The 20,918-nt window shown below is 43.5% G+C and overlaps 1 protein-coding gene across 3 annotated transcripts; it reads right to left on the reverse strand.

The window, feature by feature from the left end:
- Positions 1-4,571: 4,571 nt before the first annotated feature.
- On the reverse strand, positions 4,572-14,184 carry YPEL4 (yippee like 4). Of its 3 annotated transcripts, XM_089520623.1 has the most exons (6): positions 14,033-14,184; positions 13,124-13,251; positions 9,663-9,986; positions 9,212-9,255; positions 6,111-6,219; positions 4,572-5,755 (listed from the first exon to the last, which is right to left on the reverse strand). In XM_089520623.1, the coding sequence occupies exons 3-6, from the start codon at positions 9,801-9,803 to the stop codon at positions 5,666-5,668; spliced, it is 384 nt and encodes a 127-aa protein (XP_089376749.1). In that variant the 5' UTR covers positions 9,804-9,986; positions 13,124-13,251; positions 14,033-14,184; the 3' UTR covers positions 4,572-5,665. The 3 variants fall into 3 exon arrangements, with proteins under 3 accessions (XP_089376749.1, XP_089376747.1, XP_089376750.1); XM_089520621.1 differs by lacking the exon at positions 13,124-13,251; XM_089520624.1 differs by lacking the exons at positions 13,124-13,251; positions 14,033-14,184 and having other exon boundaries at positions 9,663-12,177.
- Between the last annotated feature and the right edge of the window lie 6,734 nt (positions 14,185-20,918).

Consider the following 20,918-nt stretch of genomic DNA (forward strand, 5'->3'; position numbering starts at 1 on the left):
TGAGCTTTTATTGTTCTTTCAAGTTGAAAATCAAATTCTGGAACTGCGTTTGTATTTATCTGTGAGTAAGAGAAAGAGACACTGACTGACTTGACTGATAGACAAAGGGTCAAATGGAGTAATCAGGTATACAAGAGCAAGCCCTTTCTTCCAGCACATATCCACAAGTCCATTTCCCTCTGTGGTGAAGGGGATCTCTATACTAGAAAAATGAAATGGCATCTTTGGGAAGTCTAGAAATATAACAGTAAGGTTGGAAATGTTAGTAGCAGTCTAATTATCTTGTACTTCAACACTCTTAGTTTCCTCAGTCCTACAACTAATTGGTGTCAGTTTGACTTAACACTATAATAATGTTGAACCTGAAAGTTTGAAACTGAAATTTTACTAATTAGCAGGTCTGCCGCTAGGAGAGGATGAGTGGGCATGGAGGACCAGCCACTTCAAAGGCTCTTCTAACCTCCACTCCAAAGGCAGCAGCAGATTGACCACTGACCTAACCCATCTACCATTGTCCAGCCTCTGTACTTGTTTCCTGGTGGAGGATGTGGGGCCTATATGTATTTGCAAGGATTACAGTCCACCCACTTTTTCCTTAGCAATGCTAACCATCCTCATTATACTCAGTCTGGTCAACATAAAATTTCTTGGTGTGGACCTCTTAACCAGAAGCATATCTACTTTATTTAATGGTCTCTTTCAACCAGCCACCATCTGAATGTGTGAGAAGAATGCTAGTATCTTGCCAAGAAATAGAAGATATGCTGTCTTGCTAAGATCTTGGTACTTGCATAAATGCACACAGTTCAGGCACTCTACCTCTGATCTCAGCAATGTATGAATATTTTCAAAATGAAGTCTGCCTCCAGTCTATGCAACTGATCTTCCATGTGAACTTTTGAGCATGGGAGCATCTCTCAAATGAGTGAGCTTCACATCTAATTAGGTTTAGGGTTCTGTGGTTTATAAATATTTTAATGTATTTCTAGTCACATTTTCTTCAATATGTAGTTTTTCTAGAAATGATATACCTGAAACAGTACTGTACTGTTTTAAAAAATTAGGTAAATAGTATTGCTGAACTGTCATCTCTCCCTACATTGCTCAGCAAGAATTCCATGAAGTAACAGCAGCTGTGATGTTATTGTGGGATAACTCATCTTGGGAAGGATTTTAGGAGACTTGATGTGAACTAAAGAGAAAATTGTTAATTTAGGTGCAGAGTTGACAGGATGTGTTTTGTTGTTGCAGTGGTGATAGGTGGGTTTCTGCCTGTATTAGATACTGTGAGTTATTGTAGCATTAATTTATTTAATTGTGTCTTGTCGTTGCAGCAAAATGGTCAAACCTATGAGGCTTTGGAAGGTTCTGCCACCTACCCCTCCAATTAAAACTACTTTTCTCAAATCATTAGAGAATGTGCTTGGTGTAAATTAAGAAACAGCTGCCATCAACTTCATGAATTATTTCCATATTCTCTCCTGGGATTGTCTTTTTGTTACTTACACATATCCTTGTTTTGTAATTTGGATGGCATTTATGTGAAACCTGTGTGTGGTTTTCCCTTGCCAATGATTTCTGTATCTGACTTTCAGGAATTTATGGATTGTTTTTTGCCTTGTGCAGCTTATCATCTATTTGTGAATATTTTTGGAGTGGTTAAATTGATTAGAGTACTGGGGGGGGGGGTGGATTCTCCAGGGTCGTTCTGTGTTTTCCAGAAGAGATGCTATAACCAAGTATAATTTAATGTGTTTAATCAATCCAATAATCACAGCAGTTCAGTGAGCTGTATTGTTTTAAAAAGGTGTAGATATGTGATTTTGATTAGATCTTTGCAGTTATTTCTATCTGCTAACCACTGGATTTTTGCACATGTACTGTAACAGAAAATTGGACTTTTGCAATCAAACAGAAGATCTTTTATATGGAGGACAGAAGAGCTGCTAAATGCAAATTGCCACCCACCCCTGAGCCATGTATGAGAGGAGGAATAGGATTATAAAAGCCATTGCATGTAGTAACTTTTTGTCTAATTCTCTTAACATCAGACTCCAAACAAGAGCTGTTTCTCCCCGCCTTTGCTACAGAAGCTTGTTGTCATTTCCCCAATTCCGTTTGCTTCACATCTGGACCCAGTGTTCCGTAGGGGGTGAATGACCTGCTGGTGAAAATTGAGGGCATGGTATTGCACCAGTGTCCCAAACCTTTGTAACTAAACTATCAGTCTCTCTGTCCTCTCTCTTGGTCCTGCTCCGTCAAGGAATCAGACAAATTTAGAGGGGAACTTTATTTTGTTAATTAATTCATCTGCATGTATTTCAGCTGATATAGTGTTTGCTAGTTCTATTTTTGATGTCTTCTTAGGTGAATGTTTTAGCTAACAAAAGAGTTCTAGAAAAGAGAGTTCTACTATGGTTACAATTTCTCCACCTGATGTTTACAGGAATCAGATGCCAAAGTCTTCTGTGACAGAACATCAAGTTTTTAATCAGGGCAGCAGCATGAAAAACTCCCAACTTCAGCAGACCACAGGTGCTCCTTTGGGAAATCCTCCTCCCATATCTGCACCTCTCTGACCTCCTGTCCCTTGTTATTTACTTTTGAGTTTTTCTGGGCAGAGAGAGTCTTATGCCCTGTATTCCAAGAGAGCCTACAACTGAACCTATGGCCATTAACATTATTAGAATAGTTTCACTCAAATTTCCTGCTGGGGGCACCTAATGAACTTTTTTTTAGCGTTTATACTGAATTCCAGAGCATCGAGGGAACAGTGCAGACGTGGAATTGGAAAACCTGGTTCCTATCCCTGGCGCTGATATTTGCCTGTCAGAGAACAACCCTCTTTCTCTCTTCCATTTTCCTAGAGCACCTGTATTTACCAGCTTGGTAAAGATACCTTTTTAACTACAACTCCCAGAATCTCCCAATCAGTAGAGCATACTTTTTGTTACAAAAAAAGTAACAAAAAGAAGTATGTGGGGGACAAGTGATACAGCAGTTAGCTATACCCAGTAAAACACAGACCCACTAGACCTATTATTACAGTTGTAACCCCCGCCCAAAAAAAACTGTACCTTATTTCTTGCAGTCTCATTTTTGATGCAGAATATTCTCCCTCTGTCTCAAGTTGGAATTTAAAAGAACTTAAATGCAAAAAAATCTCTTGAGAAGTGATAAGATGGAATCCAGCTTTTTGAACCCCTTTTGCATGGTACCTGAGCAGGTGAGATAATGTACTATTTGTACTAGAGCCAAGTGTGTTCCCACCTGAGTATTGATTCAGGGCACCTTATGGTGAAACTGGGTGTTCTGGTTATGTTCAAGCAATCTTAATAATGAGGATTTCATAAGTCATTTTTGCTATACCAATGCAGCCTCAGCAGGATGTCCTTGTATGCTATTGTAGAGGTAGAACTAATAGCTATTCACTGGCAGAGACAAGTTATCTTATGACCCTTTATTCCCAACCCCAACCCCCGTGTAGGTGCAATTCTTGAATAATCTCCTAGAAACTTAAACCAGTACATTACTTCTGAAAGAAGACTGACATAGTTGACCTGATTTTTGCGTGACAGCAGGAGCCCAATATGTTCCATAGCAGACTTTCTAAAGAAAGTGCCCTGGATAAAAGTTAAATAAATCCCTGTCATCATGTGTGATCCTTCAGAGATCCCCTGCAGAGAGGTGATGGTGTTTCTCTTCTTTCAGCAGAGAGATGCAGGGCCTTCAAGTGTACTGGGCATGGCCCCTGTCCGAGGCTCTTTTCACATTGTGCTACTGTCTGAGCCCAACCCAAGCAGTGCAATGTAAAAAGGGCATTGGGTGGGTGGCCGCAGCAGCATGAAGCCTCCCAACCTCAGAGGTATTGAGCCTTGTTACATGTAAGGCCAAAGGGTTGCGTCTTGGAGAAAAATTAATGCCCCAAAAGGGGGCAGTCCATCTAAAAAAGGAAAGGTAAAGGTTTCCGCTTTGACAAGGTTATCACCCCTTACCTTCATGTGGGGCTGTCCAACATCAACTGTTGGGTTAGATAATTCACCAGCAACTGGGGTAGCTGAAGGGATACCTGAGAGGCCCTTGAAGGATGGGTTCATTTCTTGTAAATCATCTGTGGCACTCGTCTTTTTGAGGCTAATAGCAGTAACCAGTCCTTCAGAATAAATGTTCCTGTGCTGGTGACTGAATCCCCCTAGTGTTCTTGTACATGTGATCAGTTGTTGGTTCAATGAAAAAGTTCATGGAGAGAAAAAGCTTTGACTTTTTCTAGGTGTGAGAAGGAAGATGTGGGCAGCTGTGCTAACCAGTTTCTAAAATACAATAGTTTTACACACCTTTTTCTAGAGTTTCCTTGAGTGCTTGAGTTTCCTAATGCATGTTCAATAGTGCTGCTGGTTGGGGTTTTTTAATGCTATATTTAACCTTTTACTCGACGCAGTCAGCTGTTGTTTCTGTTTTCTGTATTTATTTAAAACAAACCTTTTTTGACTATCTGACCAGCAAACTTTTCCCTTGTGAACAGTATTGCTGGCTTTATGTTGAACTTTAGCAAGGAAACAGGATGACAGAAACAATTGGTACTATGATATTTGTTTGCTTGCTTTAAATATAAAACACTTTTATTATACAAAAAATTCCTGCGCTGGTGACAGTGCTTGAGGCTTTGTCCCACCTGACCCCCCCAACCCTTTCTTCATGTGCGGTGAGGGGGTTGTGGGGGTCCATGGTGCCCCGGGATCACAAGCACATGGCGACCCAAAACAAAAGAAACAGACTCCATAGAATAAACATGGGGGAAATACCACGGCAGTGTTTGGGGAAAGGGGATGGTGAAGGAGGAGGTGAACTACCATGGCCCCATGTGGAGAGGGACTGCTCCTCTGTCCCCTACCTCCAGGATACTTTTTGTTTCAAATTGGGAGGGACTGATTTTCCCTCCAGCATTCTCTACCCAACACTGGTATACAGACACACACTTTTGATTTATCTCCACCAAAACGAGGAGAATAAGAAGCTGCCCTATACTGAACTAGATCACTGGTCCTTCCTACTCATTATTGTCAGCTGTGACTGCCAGCAGTTACCCAGGGACTTGGAAAAAGTTCTGTTACAGCCTTGCTCCTTGAGGTTCTTTTAAAGTGGGAGTACCAAAGACTCATGAACCTGGCGGTTTCATCGTGCAAAATGTGCTCTGCCCACTGAACTGTGACTCCTTCCCTGTTTGCCCTGTCTTCCCAGGCTTTTTTGCCCCTTCCAGAAAGGACTGTATCTCTTATACAGCCTTTGTTGTTCTGTTTGCCCCAATTGCCCCAGTTTGTCCCACCAAACAGGTGCTTAGAAGTGCAGGGGAGGGGGAATAGCATGCCCTGTAACAGGTCATGTAGAATCTAATTTACAATCCTCCCACATAGGCTTCTGTACCCTATGAACTTGCCCTTCTGCTGTAGAAGTGGTGTAGGGTCTTCCAAACTGGATCCAGCATTTCAGAATCTACAAGAGGTTTGGGAGAAAGGTCCTGGTCTTTCCACTCCCACGGGTGATGCTGTGCAGGAGATGGGGTGGGGAAAGGGATGGGTTGGTTGTGCCAGGATGCCAGCTGTGATTTGGGGTTAGGAAAGGGCAAGGCATGCTACGCAGGAGGGTGTGCATCCAGAGCCCTCCCCCCTCAGTCCCAGCCGTTGTCCTTCACCATATGTGACATCTCAATAATGTACTTTCCTTCTTTGTATTTCTGGCTGGTCTCGAAGGCTTGTTCCTGGCAAACGAGGAAATGGGAAGATATGAGCCTACTCACTTCAGACATTGCTTGCCTAACTCACTGCCCTACAATTATAGCATGCAGACATATTTGCTTCCAGAAAGGGGGAGTAGTATGTGTAGCAAAACGAATAACAACAGAGTTATTGGGAACCAGCATTTCCACTGGTATGGTATGAGAGCTGCAGACTAATCTTAGCATATCTGGTGCTAAGGGATGCCACATATTATTATTATTTGGCCTATTCTCCTCCAAGAGACAGTGACAGAGACTAGCTTTTCCTTTTTCCAGGAATCCTGATTGAAAGGGATTTATTTTTTACATAGGTAAGCTATCTGTATTCAGTACTTACATATTTCCAGCCCAGCGTAGTCTTGCAGCTTTCGCAGAATATGTCAGCAACTGAATGGAGACCTGTGAGCAAGAGGCGTTGCTCGGCTGGACCACAGCCCACATTAACCCTGCAGTCAAAGAAATTAGAGGGCAACATCTCTCGTGTTATCCTCATCAACGTTGCACCCTATTCTCTCTGCCTGCAAGGGAGATCACTCCAAAGTCTTTTCAAGTAGAGGATAATGTCCCTATCTTAAGATGTTTGCAAGAGATTTTCAGACAGAAGAGAAAGAAAAGTCTTTCAAGCATATACTTGTTTTAAGGGGCAACAATTTATGGGAAGATCTCAGCAACAGAAACATAGTTTATATATTTGGTATGAAATCTCAACAGTTCTTGTTTGCAGATCTAAATCTAGTGAGCAGCAACAGATACAGAAGTGTCACAACTATTATGCCATGCCTTACATTTAATCTTTAAAAGAAAAAATGAATATTCAGTCTACAGAGCTAAGAACTTGAAGATGGAGCACTGAGAGTAGATGGATTCTGATTTCATTCCCACAGTGACCTCCAGTGGGCAAGAGAAGAACCTACACAACAGTGAACCTTACCCAAGGACAAGAGGACTGGGACACATACATACTGCAGAACCAGCCTAATTACCACACTGGTCTCTAGGAAGAGAAAGAGAGACCTTGGACAAACATGTTTTAATTTTACTCTGAATTCTACATCCTTTCCTCCTATATTTAGTTCTTCAAGTCTGTGCAATGTTCAGTCTGCACACGGCATGACAACTTGAGATCAGTAGGAAGTGCCAAAGGGATGAACTTTAGGGGAGCTTTCTAGGAGCAAAACATGGTTTTAAAGTTAGGTAAAGATGATGGAAGTAGGAGTACTCAGGCTACTAGCTGGAGCTGCAGAAACAGAGATGGGTCTGGCATAACCCAAGAATTGTCTTCTGCCCTGGCAGGCACAGAGACATCTCTTCAATGTGTGGTGCTTATGCTCACTGCACTAGTCTTTTACTACACATAATCATAATCATTGTCGTAGCATGATTTAATAGGTAAGATCTTTCTGGAAGCTAGCAGCAGCTGAAAATGAATCATGTGCTGTTGGTAATAATAAGCTGGTGATCTTCCTCCATAATTTCAAGTTGATAAGACACCAAAAGTTACATCCTCCTGAGCTGTGGAATTAGTAAATTAGAGGAAGATAAACTGACCCCTGTTGAGGTGAAAAGTACCATAACTGCATTCTTTGCTATTTGTTTTTCATTAAGCTATATCATATGTTAAAACCTGATTTAATATCTATGGGCAGCAGAAGAGCTGCATTTAGAGATAAACAGTTCATGTTTGTCCAGTGGCAAAAACAGATGAGGATCATTATTGCTTGCTTATGGAATTCCTTCTGGCTCCCTTTCTCCTTTCTTTCTGCTGGCAAGAAAAAACTTTTGTTTACCCAAAAGGTCTTGATTGCCAGAAGGTCTTTTAATAGAGATGTGCTATGTTTATTATCATTATTACGTTTTAACTGCTTTTTGAATTATTGTAAATTAATATTTTCAATACAACTATTTATTCTTAGTGGAAGTTTTATATTATGCCTTGTTTAAACTGTATTTGTTTTAACTTCTATTGTAAGCTGCCTTGGGTCACATATTAACATAATAAAAGCACAATGGCAGACAGACATTAATAACTAATATGAAACATCCGTGGGAACCTCCCATAAACTGTTAAATAGAGACTTTGTTGTCTCTCACCAACCTGGTCAAGCATATTGTTGCTTTGCCCATCTTATACATTCCTACCATTAAGAACTGTTTCTGAGAGAGTATGCAAAGGGATGTTAAAGCTACACTATCCCATTGCATATTGATCCAGACTACAATGGCTATATCTTTGATGTCTATTTCTGTGGAGAAAAGAATTGACTATTTCAGAACCACAGTTTGCTTGGCTGGATTTGACAGCCATAGGAGAGGAATGCTAAATTCTTATGACTCAGTCAAACTGATTTAGAGCTAAGTTGCCTCCCTGCCAAAGGCCACTGAAAAATGAAGAGAAGGAAAATGATATGTTTTTCTGCGCTGCTATAACCACAACAGACACAGAGGCCTCTGGAGAATCTTTTGCTGTATTTTGTACGTACTGTATTACACCAGAAAGGAAAAGCACAATCCCACAAGTCTGAAAGATAATGAAGAATTCTCTGGTCTAAGGCTTAATAATTTTGCCACTTTTGCAGAAAATATTAAAATTTTCAGTATCATGAATTTTAAAGAGAAGAGGAATGAATCGTTTGTAATTAAACTGGAGGGCAAATAAATAGTAAATAAGAAACATTTGTCATTTTGTCAGAGTGAGAGATGATCCTATCACCACCAGCAGTTCACAATCAAGAGAAGGTCCTGCTTACAGGTCAAGAGTATATCATCTTGTGGGGTGCTGAGCCCAGCACCCAAAAGGGAACCATGATGACACAAGCAAGGAACCCAGGCCAGAGTTCCAGTGTAAAGTCTGAAGGGCTAGTTCAACAGGAGGGTGTAGTAGAGACCACTGTTGAATTAGCACTGATGACCCTCCAGGAACAAAGGTTGTACAAAGAAAAATGAAGCACTATTTCCTTTCTCTTGGAATGTGGTTTATTCCTGAAAAGTGAATTGCTTAAGTGCAAAACTGCGAGAGGTTATCCCCTCTGACTGAAGCCCTTCTCTCTACTTCCTAGTTGCAGATGACAGGGGCACATATTCAACTGCTCTTTTCTTTTTTAATCCCTTCTGTTTAAGAGCTCAGTGTGGTGGAGCTCAGATTGTAAGAATGTCTGTGGACTATGAGATGATAAATAAGATACAATAGATATGTTCCGTGATATGTCTTCTGCAGAGAATACCTAAACATAAACCTAAACTTCCCTCCTGCACCCTAGTGAGATAGTTTTGGAGAATAAGCCAGAGACCTTTTCCTCCCTTTGCTGAAGAGTTGTAGCAGCTCTCTATTTTCTTCAGGTAGGAAATGAAACCATAACTTTGTCTGCTTGTACACTTAGACTCTTCCCACATTTTAGCCCACCCTCCACCAAAGAAAACCAATTGCAGGAGGACACTCACACAGAATTGAAAAGATAGGCGCGACCATGACTTCCCTGGAAGGACTGTGGAAATAAAGTATAGGAGTTACAACTCTCTCCCTTGACAGGTTTTTAACCCACTCCCCCAAACCCCACCACTTTGCTCCAATGCAGAAATCCCCAGAAGTGAGAATGATCAAGAGAAGTCCTGGACCCACCAATATTCCCAGTGAGGTACTGTGATAAGAATGCTTTTGAGTGCCGTAATGGAGCCTTGGGCTGAGCTTGGAATAACATTTTGGGGAGGGGGCTACAATTCCCAAAATTCCCCAGCCAGCATTACTAGTACATATTGAGAGCTGTCGTCAAAAATAAATTCTCCAGGCTCTAGTCCTCTGAGTTAACACAAAGGAAACACATAGTGCCAGAGAGCTTGTTAGGCCATGGTAGATGTACTTCAGCTTGTCATCAATTTTGTGGGACATGCCTACCTTTGAGATAAGTTCATCATGCTTGGCCAGGTGTGCCCGACAGTGGACACAGCTGTATGTCCGGTGGCACCGTGGCAGGTAACTGCGGAAGGTCTTGGTAGGAAGGCAAGGTGCAGGTGGTACTGGCTCGCAGCTGGGCATGACAGGCTGGAGAGCAATGCCCTGTCTAGGTGGGGGAGCTGGCGCCGTGCAGCCCCCACACAGGCGATCGCAAGTGAAACAGCGAAGCAGGTTGGCTAGAGCCGTGTTTCAGAAAAATGAAGTTTGGGGGGGCTGCGCTGCCAGGCCCCCCCCAGATGAGAACCAGACCGAAAGGGGAGTCACCTGCAGAGAAACAACATACAAATATCAGGCAAGCCCACAGAAAGCCCACTTTCTGTTCCTTGGGGAAGATGATCTGGATCTTGTATGGTGCTGGAATCAATGGTGGCCAGTGGATCCAGTATCAGTGCAGCAAATCCACTCCGGGTTTTAGTTTCACTTTTAAATGAGCTACTCAAGGTGCTGAACCCTATTTTGGGGATAGGGTGTTGCACTTTAGATCCTTTAAAATTTTAAAACCAGCAGCAGATTCACCACCCCACTGACATGGAAGCCACCAGCTCCTATTATCGCCTTGTCTGCAACTGCATTATAATCCATAGACATTCATCAATCTGCAATGAGAGCTGCAGGGTCTTTACTCCATATTCATAATCAGTACAGTACTGCTGCCAAAAGGAAGTGGCTTGTCTACGAAAACCCTATGAAATTCATGGGATTGCCATAAATCAGCATGCGACTTGAAAATCACATCATTTGAATCCTCAGTCTACTTCTAAAATAGAGACGGTACTGGGAGAGAGGGACTTTACCTAGTTTGTACCAAGAGGAAAGCTAAAAAAACAGCCAAGGGCCACTAACTAAACCGGGCAAAGCAATGTTGGGTACGCAGAATCTAAATCCCCAGCACAAGCTATTGTTGTAGGAACAGACCTATGTCATGTAGTAGTTGAAAGTACCATAGTTGAAAGTCTGAAGAGGAAAAAAGTTCATTTAGATTTGTTTCCTTTTGAAGGCAAAGAATTCAGATATCCCAGAGACCCAGATCATATGTTCTTTCTCCTCCCAACTTTTGTCACATAACAAGCCATGTGAAAACTGCTCCTAGTGGCTGCTTTCACAGTCATGGGTAAGGCCTGGAGTTCAGTGGGTTTTACTCCTACATGCATGATACTATAATAATAATAATAATAATAATAATAATAATTTGTTTTATTTATATACCGCTATTCCAAAGATCATAGCGGTGAACAGCAAGTAAGCTAATTAGCAAGTAAGCTAATTTGCCCCCAACAGTCTGGGTACTCATTTTAGCGACCTCGGAAGGATGCAAGCCTGAGTCGAGCTTGGGCCCTTTTGCTGGTCTTGAACTCGCAACCTTGTGGTTTCGAGTGAATGGCTGCAGTACAGGCATTTAACCACTGCGCCACCAATAATATTGGTTTCTGTGGTTCTCGTGTATGAATGAAAAGTAATGCTGTATGCTCTTAATCTAAAATGCCCATTTAGAAATAATTCTGTTTTCTGTCCTATTCCTGGAGTATCTGCAACAATTTTAGCCTCCTGTCAGAGCCTCACTGGAGTGTCTGCAACCTCCTCCCACTGTCTGTCTGCCACGGCTTTACAAATCAGACCTTTTTCCTCCCCCCTCCCCCCAGAAAAAAACAAAATAAAACTCTGTGCAACATCTTCCCTGATTAAGAGTTCTGTATTTTGGGGCCTTTGAGTAGGTCTTACAAAGACTTTACACTAACACGGATGCTGGACTCTCCTTTTGCCCCAGCAGACTACCTTCCCTTCTGGTTTACCTACTGTTACACAAGGAAAGCATCACAAAACCTGAGAGTGGCTCTTGTCATGTGTGAAAGCATCTTTTTGTGTCAGCACCCCACATCCCATCCCCAAACTCTGTAGCTCTAAGTACAAATACACTGTTGTGATAATGTGCCGTTTGATACACCGCTTTTGAGTGCTGTAGTTCCAGCCAATCGAACCCTAGGATCTGTAGTTATGCAGGGTCCTTAGCCTTCCCTGCCAAAGAGTTCTGCTGCCTGGATGTGTTTTTGCAGTGTAGGTGCACCCCTCTGCCCCTTGCCCAAGGTGACCAGGGGTCCTAACCACAAAGGAGGACAAGACACCGTGAAATGTAGGACATTCAAGACAAATGTGACCAAATAGGGACATTTATGTAAATATAGATTCATGCTGCTTATTCATGCTTAAAATGGAGGACATTTTGGAATTCCTCCTGGACACAAGGCTGAAATGGAGGACGCCCGGTGACCCTGGCCTTGCCTCCACTCCAATGCTCTCCCTTTGTCCCTCCGCACGCCCACTTTAATGACAGAGAGTGCTTGGGCGCCCTCTGCTGGGGTTCTGGCGCCATTCCACCCGCTCCCCTCACTTTTGCTCAATGGCCCCATAACCGTTCGAGAGCGCCCCCTGCCGGCGGGAAGGGGGATTACACCTCTCAAGGGCCGACTTTCGGAAGCTGCCTTCCTCGGGTGCCTCTGCACTAGTGCTCCCCAAACTCTGCCCTTTAAGAGCTTTGGGACTTCAGCTCCCAGAATCCCAAACTATTGGGCAATATGGCTGAAGCTTCTGGGAGCTGAAGTCCAAACTCTCTTAAAGGGCATAGTTTGGGGACCACTGATCTGCAGGATAGAAATACAGAGTGGGCCCTTGGTCTCTGCTGGGGTTTGGTACTAGGACCCCTGTGGATACACCAAAACCCTTGAATGCTCAAGTCCCATTGTAGGCAATGGCGTAGCAAAGGGGCCTCCCCTCTAGGTACAATGGGAAGGTCAAGGTTTGCTTTCTTTAGAACGTCTCTGTGTGTGTGTGTGTGTGTGTGTGTGTGTGTGTGTTTCAATCATCCAGGGTTTGAAAATATTTCTATATATCTCTATCTATTGTTCTGTCTATACTTTATCTATATACAGTATATATAGAAATATTTTATATTAATATATACACTGTATAAATATGTAGAAACAGGATGGATGGATGGATGGATGGATAGATAGATAGATGATAGATAGATAGATGATAGATAGATAGATAGATAGATAGATTAGATAGATAGATAGATAGATAGATATGGATATACTGTATGGAAATATTTTCAAGCCCTGGGTGGTTGAAACCGTGGAGGATTCATGACTGTAATGCAGCTTGACCCTGCTTTAACTGCGAGGCACCTTCCCACAGACTCCTGGGATCTGTAGTTTTGTGAGGCACACTCTTTGGCGCCCAGGAGGCGAAAGACCTTGCCAAAATGAAAATCCCAGGACTCCATCGGAGACAGCTACAGCACTTAAAAGTGGTGCCAAGCTGCATTATTTCAGACTAGGCTGGGTTTTATTTGGAGGGGGGTGGGTTGACTGCCGTCGTGGGGCCATTCGCCCGCGTTCACAAACCCATCCTTGCGGAGCATCCAAATCCAAAGTTATCGATCCCATCTTTCCTAAAACCGGGACCCTGATGATGATGATGATGATGACGACGACGACGACGATGATGATGCACGAGGCGGCCGGGAAGCATCCTAGCAAAACACAAAGCCTGCATCATCATCATCATCATCAAGCTCAGCTTCCTCTCAGGTCCACCTTCAGGACCAGGGCATAGAGGGGAAAAAGGGCGGAGAGGCCAGGTAAAGGTGGCGGTGCCCCTGCAAAGGGTCCAAAAACACACCGCAGAAGCCGTCCCAGTCTGAGCCAGCTTTAAATGCCAGGGAATCCTGGGAAGGGTAGTTTTGTCAGGCATTCAGTCCAAGGTCCCAAAAAACAAACCCCACACTGCAGGAACAATCCCAATTTTGGCTCAGTGCTAGGGAGTCCTGGGAAGGGTACTTTTGTGAGACATCCTTTCACCTTGTCATAGAGGTGGGGGGGGAGAGAGATCTCTGGTGCCACAACAACAACAACAACCTTTCCCAGGATCCCCTAGCACTGAGGGCGAAAGGAAGGCTGGGGATGGTTCCTGCAAGTGTGGGGTTTGGTGTTGTTTTTTTTTTTGGGGGGGGGTCTGACTCTCACGTGGCGCCAGGAAAAGGAGGGTGCCAAGTTCCAATATGTCGGGACTTGAAGAGAAGGGGACCCAGTGAGCCTAGGAAAGTTCGCAGTTGTGTCCACACTGCTGAGATAACCCGCTTTGATGCCGCTGCAACTGCGAAAGGCTCCAGGGGATGGAATTTGGGGAATGGTCGTTTGCCAAAGGTACCGCAACAAACGACCATTCCCCAAATGCCATCGCCTGGAGCCTTTCGCAGTTGCAGCGGCATCAAAGCGGGTTAATTGCTCGGTGTGTCTGCTGTCTCCTCTCACCTTGACTCCGTCTCCCGTGGGGCTGGCGGGGTCCCTCTCTCGGGGCTCTGCTGCTGGGATGGCGATCTCTAGGGCCGCGTCGTTCGGAGCCTAGGCTTGTGGAGGGGCTGCTGCGCGTTGGGGAACCGCATCATCATAACATTGTGAGTCATCCTCCATCCTTCCCGCCCTCTTCCTCCTCCTCCTCCTCCTCCTCTCCCTCCCAAAAAATGGCCCGTCGTCAGCCGCCTCCTTCTACGTCAGAGCCAGGGAGGAAGAGGAGGAGGAGGAGGAGGAGGAAGGCCACTGAAGGGGAGAAGATGGGGTTTGGGGGGGAAAGGTGAGGGGGAGGAATGGAAGAGAGGGGCACGCAGGTGACAAAGCCCAGCCTACATTACTCTGAGGCAGAGAGTAATGTACTCCCTGCCACAAACAAACAAACAAACTCTGCCTTGGGGGTCAATGGCGACCCAGGAGACCCCTTTCCTCCTCCTCCTCCTCCTCCTCCTCCTCCTCCTAACAGCCCCTAAACCGCCAAGAGCTTATTTGCGACTTATGGCGGCCCTGAGGTGACTCCCTCCCAGGGAGGGACCTTGGTGCTGTCCTCCCTGCTCAGCCTCCCTGGCTAACCCTCCTCTGGAGAAACCTGGCCAGGGAGCCCCAGGGGCAGGGGAAGAAGGGGTCGCCATGAGGAGTCGGGAATGGCCTGAAGAAGGCAAGCACAGCCTCCTTTTTTTACTCCTCCTCCTCCTCCTCCTGCTGCTGCTGCTGCTGCTCCTTTTGATGCTTTCTTTATATAGCGCTGTAAATTTACACACAGCGCTGACTCTACACATATAAAGTCAAGATAAAAGAAACCGCATATTCTACGAAAAACCAATCAGTATAATTGTGCCTTGAACCCGGTTCTCCCAGTTTTGAGGCAGAGCCAGGGTCACTGTAAGTCAGGAAGGGCACGGAGGAACACAACAACAACAACAACAACAACAAAGGGTTTTTCTTCTTCTGGGGCTGAGAGGGTGCAACCCTGGCCCAAGGTCACCTAACAGTTCTTTTGTGGGTTTTAGGGGGCTATGTGGCCATGTTCTAGAAGAGTTTATTCCTGACGTTTGACCAGCAGCTGTGGCTGACACCTAACAGGTTTCCATGCCCCAGTGAGGATTTGAACCCTGGCTGTACTCTTTATGCTTGAACCACTACGCCACACTGTCTCTAAGAAGCACACTTGCACATGTATAGAGTGCCCTTCTTTTAAAGACCTCCAGAGTCCCAATCTTACGCAGAGTGACCCAATGTCCTAACTGCAAAGGAGGACAAGGCACAGCAAAATGAAGGGCATTTAAGGGAAATGGAGAACATGGCCAGATAAAAGCTGAAAACACCCATATAATTTATTATTATTATTATTATTATTATTATTATTATTACATTTATTTGTATAGCACCATAGGCTTTACATAGCGCTTTACATATGATGAAAAACAACAATTTTGTTTCCAAAACAGAAACAAAAGCTTGCCTACGGCACACAATCTAAAATCACACACAAGATGGTAAACAATACTATAAAAATGTAAATTAATACAAATAATATGTCATGAAATATACAGTCATTAAAATCAAAACAAAAGTTGGAAGGCTTCCCTGAATAGAATAGCCTTTAATTTGGACTTAAAATGTAAAGTTGTGCTTCTTAGTTGTGCTCTGAATAGAGGACATTTTGGAATTCCTCCTGGACAGAAGGTTGGAATGGAGGACAGGTCCTGGAAAAGGAGGGTGTCTGGTCACCCTGGTCCTACACTCAAACCACCGCTCTCATGCCTTGGAGCTGCCTGACACCCATGCGCTTCTTCAACCTTGAGCACCCGCAAGCGCCTTCATAGCTCCCATGCACGCAAGTGTCTTCAAGGCAGATTCTTGACACAGATTGTCTTTTCCTGACAAATAGATTGACCACTGACTATTCCCACCTGAGGAAGCCTTCTCCAAACTAGTAGGGGCTTGAGATCAACTTGGGGGTCAAGCACAGGCAATTGCCAAAATAGTCCTCCTCTTGTGTTCCAGTTTCTCCCCTCAAAACAAAATTAAAAAGTGCAGATACCAGTGTGATGTACTGATTTGAAACCAGTACTGGTTTCAGATCAACTTGGGGTCAAAAACAAGCAATAGCCAAAACAGTCCTTCTCTCACACTCCAGTTTCCCCCCCCTCAAAACAAAGCAAAACAAAACAAGTTCTGACACTGATTTCTGTAAGCCAGAGTTGCACAACTTACCAAGCAGCGGAAGGACAAACTAGAACTTGTTGGTGCTGCTATAAAAAAATAGCATGGCATAGTGGTTTGAGTGTCGGACTATGACTCTGGAGACTGAGGTTTGATTCCCCGCTCTGCCATGGAAACCCAGTGTGTGACCTTGGGCAAGTCACATGCTCTCGGCCTCAGGGGAAGGCAATGGCAAACCTCCTCTGAAGAAACCTGGCCAAGAAAACCCCATGAGGGCTGCTGTGAGTACGAAATGACTTGAAGGCACACAACACACATAAAAAAAATAACTAGCCCAAAGCCTTCCTTGGTGAAAGTATGAGCCACTCCATCAAGCCTGAAGACACACTGTGGAGGTGCATTCTCACAGCCTGTCACAGTCACAAGGTTGTGAGTTCAATCCCAGGCCTTGCATCCTTCTGTAGGTCACTAAAATGAGTAGCCAGCTTGTTGGGAGCAATTAGCTTACACACTGTAAACCACTTAGGCAGGGAGTATTTAAGTTCACTGATAAGTGGTATAGAAATTACTTGCTATTGTGAAGTCAAAGGCTTTCATGATCAGCATCCCTATTTTGGGTTTTTCAGGCTATGAGGCTGTTTTCTAGAAGAGTTTATTCCTGGTGTTTCTGCAGCAGCTGTGGCTGGTATCTTCAGAGAATGCTGCAGGGAAGGGAGCAGGATATACAGTATGTTGCTGAATGGCAAGGCCTCATGCTGTCTATTTAATTAATGACCCATTGTCTGCTGGGAAACCCCCCCCCCTCACCCTGGATGGTTTTCATTTGCATTTACTGGGTCTTAATTTTGGTGTTTTTCAGGACTAGTAGCCAAACTGTGTTTAATGGTTTCTTCTTTCCTGTTGAAGTTGTCCAGGCGTTTATGGGTTTCAGTGGCAAGAATGAGCACTCACTGCCTGACCATTTAGCTAGCAGATCGATCCTCCCTCCCACAGTGATATCTAGCTTTCTTATAGCATTCTAAAATACAGACATCTATGCTCTATAGTTTTCAGGACCCTTATCAAATTTGGCAGGCTCATGGTAAATCAGACATCTGGCAAGTCTTGTCATACCAGAGGCTTCTGTCTGAATACACTGTGGCATCCCCTGGTTGTGTTGTGAGACTGCTGTAATTAAGGTGTAATAGTAAGTTGTAATAGTAGAGTGAAGTTTAGCTGTTATAAACACATAGATAGTGCAGGGTACACATGTTTTACCCCTTTGCTTGTTGTGCTTCTCCAGACAATTTGATACAGAGTTCAAACCAGTAGTACATTGTCCTGTCCATGCATGCTTGGATTGCAATTCTACACACAATGCAGCTGGATCATCACAGAAAATACTCTTATTCTAAGGAAAGTATGTATTGGTCTTATATATACTGGATATATACTTTTTATCTCAGATCAACACATAGCCTGTGGTCAGTTGAGTAGAACCCACTGCTTGAAATGAACTAAGCTGATTCTCTGATTCTGTTGGCTTGGGCCTCAGCTACTACTGCTTTCTTCTTAGGATGCAGGGCTTCTAGGCTGAATTTCATTTCAGTCTTCCTGTGTGCTTCAGCAGCAGTGTCAGTTTCTGCTTTCAATGCTGCCTTCTCCCCCCCACCCCACCATCACCACACACACACGCTTCTTCAGCCAATGCTTTGGCCACAACTAAGCTGAGGTTCAGTCAGAACGAGCAGACCTCATCGACCTTGCTGAGTGCCTAGAAAAGTGGGAGCACTGTGAACATTTTTTTATTATTATTCCATAATCTGCACTCTGCCTCTGTAATAACTTCTTACAATGTTATCTCTGTCTTGGTTTATAGTCCTCTGAATGGCGTGTTCCTTCAAACTTGAACCAGTATTGGCTAGGAAGGACAGTTGCTCCCAGACAGCAGTTGTTGTTACATAAAACTGGAGTTTAACTGGTCCATTTTCTGTTGAATTTTACTTCTACCTACAGCAGTTGTAATATAATATACATCTTGTACTACCTTGTTCCAGGTCCTGGATTCTGATTTTTCCTGGTGCTGATTTTTCTCAGCTCTATATGTTTCCCTGGTCTTTGGTCAATGTTTGCCCTTTAGGGCCTGTCTGCTTCCAAAACTTCATAGGCTGCAGAGATAGTTTCAGTAACAATATTTGTGGATACGGGCTCTGCCATAATTCTGAGAGTACAGGAAATCTGGAATGAACACTCTGGTTCTGGTTGCACACCTGAATTTTGACTGAAGGACAAGACCAAGGAAAGTAGCATAAGATGTAGGGCAGAGGCTTTGGGTGTATCAGATAATCCCTTTCAACACATATTAGTTTTGGATGTCTGCTTACCCAGACAGCTCAATTCACATCCAACCCTTTTGAGGTAAATTAAATATCACTATTATGCCACAACTTGAACAACAAATAAAAGGGCATAAATATTTAAGGAAGAAAGGAATGGAAAGCTGACAGTAAAGTGGGATAAAGGAGTAGCAGAAGGAGGCTTTTAAAAGGGAGAAGAAAATCAGGCCCTCTAGACTGCAAAATATGAAGAACCAAACCAGAGAGGGGATATTCTAGTAACAACCTATCTAACATGACACAAGAAGTCATGCTAGACAATTTGCTGAGGAAACTCTACAGAAAGAACAATATAGTTGCAATAACAAACCTAAGACAATAGGATATGCATGCAGAGCTCTGACTTTCAACTGCTTGCTCATTGTTGCTGTTCAGGAAATCCCATAACATCTCTGAGACAGCCATCTCACTCTCCCTAAGGGCAGGACTAAGCCCATATTGCACATATGTGATGCTGTGTGTGTGTTTGTGTGTGTGTGTAAAATCTTGTCATAAAGGAGTGACTTGAAAATGACACCATTCTTGATGAAGATAAATGAATGTATTATTTCATACCTTTCACCTCCCTTTTTCTCCTAAATCTTTTCCTTTCTACACATTACTTATTATACAGCAGGGATGTGGCCCTTCAAGTGTTTCTAGACTCAAATTCCCATCATCTCTGAATCCAGTAAGACTTGCTTGGATGAGGCTTCTTTTGCAAGTAGCATCTTTGCAAATTTCACTTATCTGTGTTGCTGCCCAGCTCTGTAGACCACATTTGATTATTAAGCTTGAAGAGAACTTTAAATATTTCTGAGAAGACACCTATTTGTGTTTTATGCCACTGTTGCCTCGTGACTCATTGCACGGTAGCACTTCTATCTGACCACTGAGAACCTGGCAAAAAAATGAACTTTAACCTTAATTATACACAAATGGGTGACCTACAATTCCCTTGATTTTTTCTCTTATTCCTTATAGACGTCAAACTAACAGATTATATTGCAAGGCAATAATATGGGAATGAAGAGCTGGAAGCCTTTCCCCTGTATAAAAACATACTATGGCATTGTCTTCAAGGCTCCATAAAAAGAGCAACATTAGTTATCACTCTGATAGCCTTTAGGGCTGAAGGGCGGGGTGTAAATATCACAAATAAATAAATAATCAAATAAAAAAGGGAATATTGAGGTATCTTAAAAGCTAGAAAGCTTTTTATATGACATAAGACTTTGGGGTGAAACAGACAGCCCCAAAGGGGCGGCATGATGCTGCCCCTGAGAGAGGCGGATTGGGGCTATGGCAGCCACATGCTGCAGCCCCAAGCTTCTGCCCCAACTAGGAGAAGAAAAAGTCTGCTCCTATTGGGGTGGAAAAACATTGCCCTTTCCACCATGGTGGCAGCTTTTCAGCGTTTCTGAGGTGCAGCACATGTAAATGCCATGGCGCCAAAACATTATTAAGCCAGCACATGTGCGGTCAGCCATGCTCAGACACCAACCCCAAGACAGCGCAAAGGGGCAGTCTGCTTCACTCCTTTGTTGATTAAAGCTTATGCCACAATAAAATCTGTGAATCTATACAGTGCTTTAAGATCTGTGTGTATTGTGGCACCTGTGGTTTGTTGTTAACTGGCTTTCATTCAACCTCGACTCATGGTGACCCTATGAATGAGACATCTTCAAAACTTGCTATTCTCAACCGCTCTGCTCACATCCTGCAGGTTCAGGCCCATGGCCTGTCTGACTGAGTCTGTCCATCGGTCATCCTCTCTTTCTACTGCCTTCAACTTTTCCCAACATCATTGTCTTTTCCAAAGATTTATTACTCCTCATGATGTGTCAAAAGTATGACAGCTTCAATCTAATCATCTTGGCTTCCAGGGAAAGTTCAGGCTTGATCTGTTCAAGGACCCATTTGTCTGTCTTTTTGGCTGTCCATAGCATCCCCAGCACTCTCCTAAAGCACCACATCTCAAATGAGTTTATTTTCTCCCTGTCAGCTTTCTTCACTGTCCAGCTCTCACATCTGTAAATGGCAATAGGAAATACATGATTGTAACTTTAGTGCTCAGCTATATATCTTTATAGAGGCTTTAAAAACCTCTCTCTTCCAGCAAGCATACCCTCCCGACTCTTTTTAGAGAAATACTCCCCAATTAGATTAAGATACTTGATAGCCTATAATTTTGACCACTTAATTTCTTATTTGAGATAATTTTATTGAATATTTATGATTAATTGAATGTTTTAACTGTTTTTATACTTTATTACCTGATGTGAACCGCTTTGATCTCGAGGAAAAGAGGTATATAAATACACAGTTTA

Source organism: Sceloporus occidentalis, unplaced genomic scaffold, assembly GCF_023333645.1.
Source record: "Sceloporus occidentalis isolate IW3139 unplaced genomic scaffold, rSceOcc1.0.p SCAF_4, whole genome shotgun sequence".
Taxonomy (NCBI): Eukaryota; Metazoa; Chordata; class Lepidosauria; order Squamata; family Phrynosomatidae; genus Sceloporus; species Sceloporus occidentalis.

What these genes read in the sequence shown, in the direction of transcription:
- YPEL4 (XM_089520621.1), bottom strand. Translation starts at nt 9,803, where the DNA reads ATGCCCAGCTGCGAGCCAGTACCACCTGCACCTTGCCTTCCTACCAAG. An exon ending in ATGATGAACTTATCTCAAAG is followed by an intron (nt 9,256 to 9,662) that starts GTAGGCATGTCC and finishes TTATTTCCACAG; the next exon opens with TCCTTCCAGGGAAGTCATGG. An exon ending in GCCTATCTTTTCAATTCTGT is followed by an intron (nt 6,220 to 9,211) that starts GTGAGTGTCCTC and finishes CTTTGACTGCAG; the next exon opens with GGTTAATGTGGGCTGTGGTC.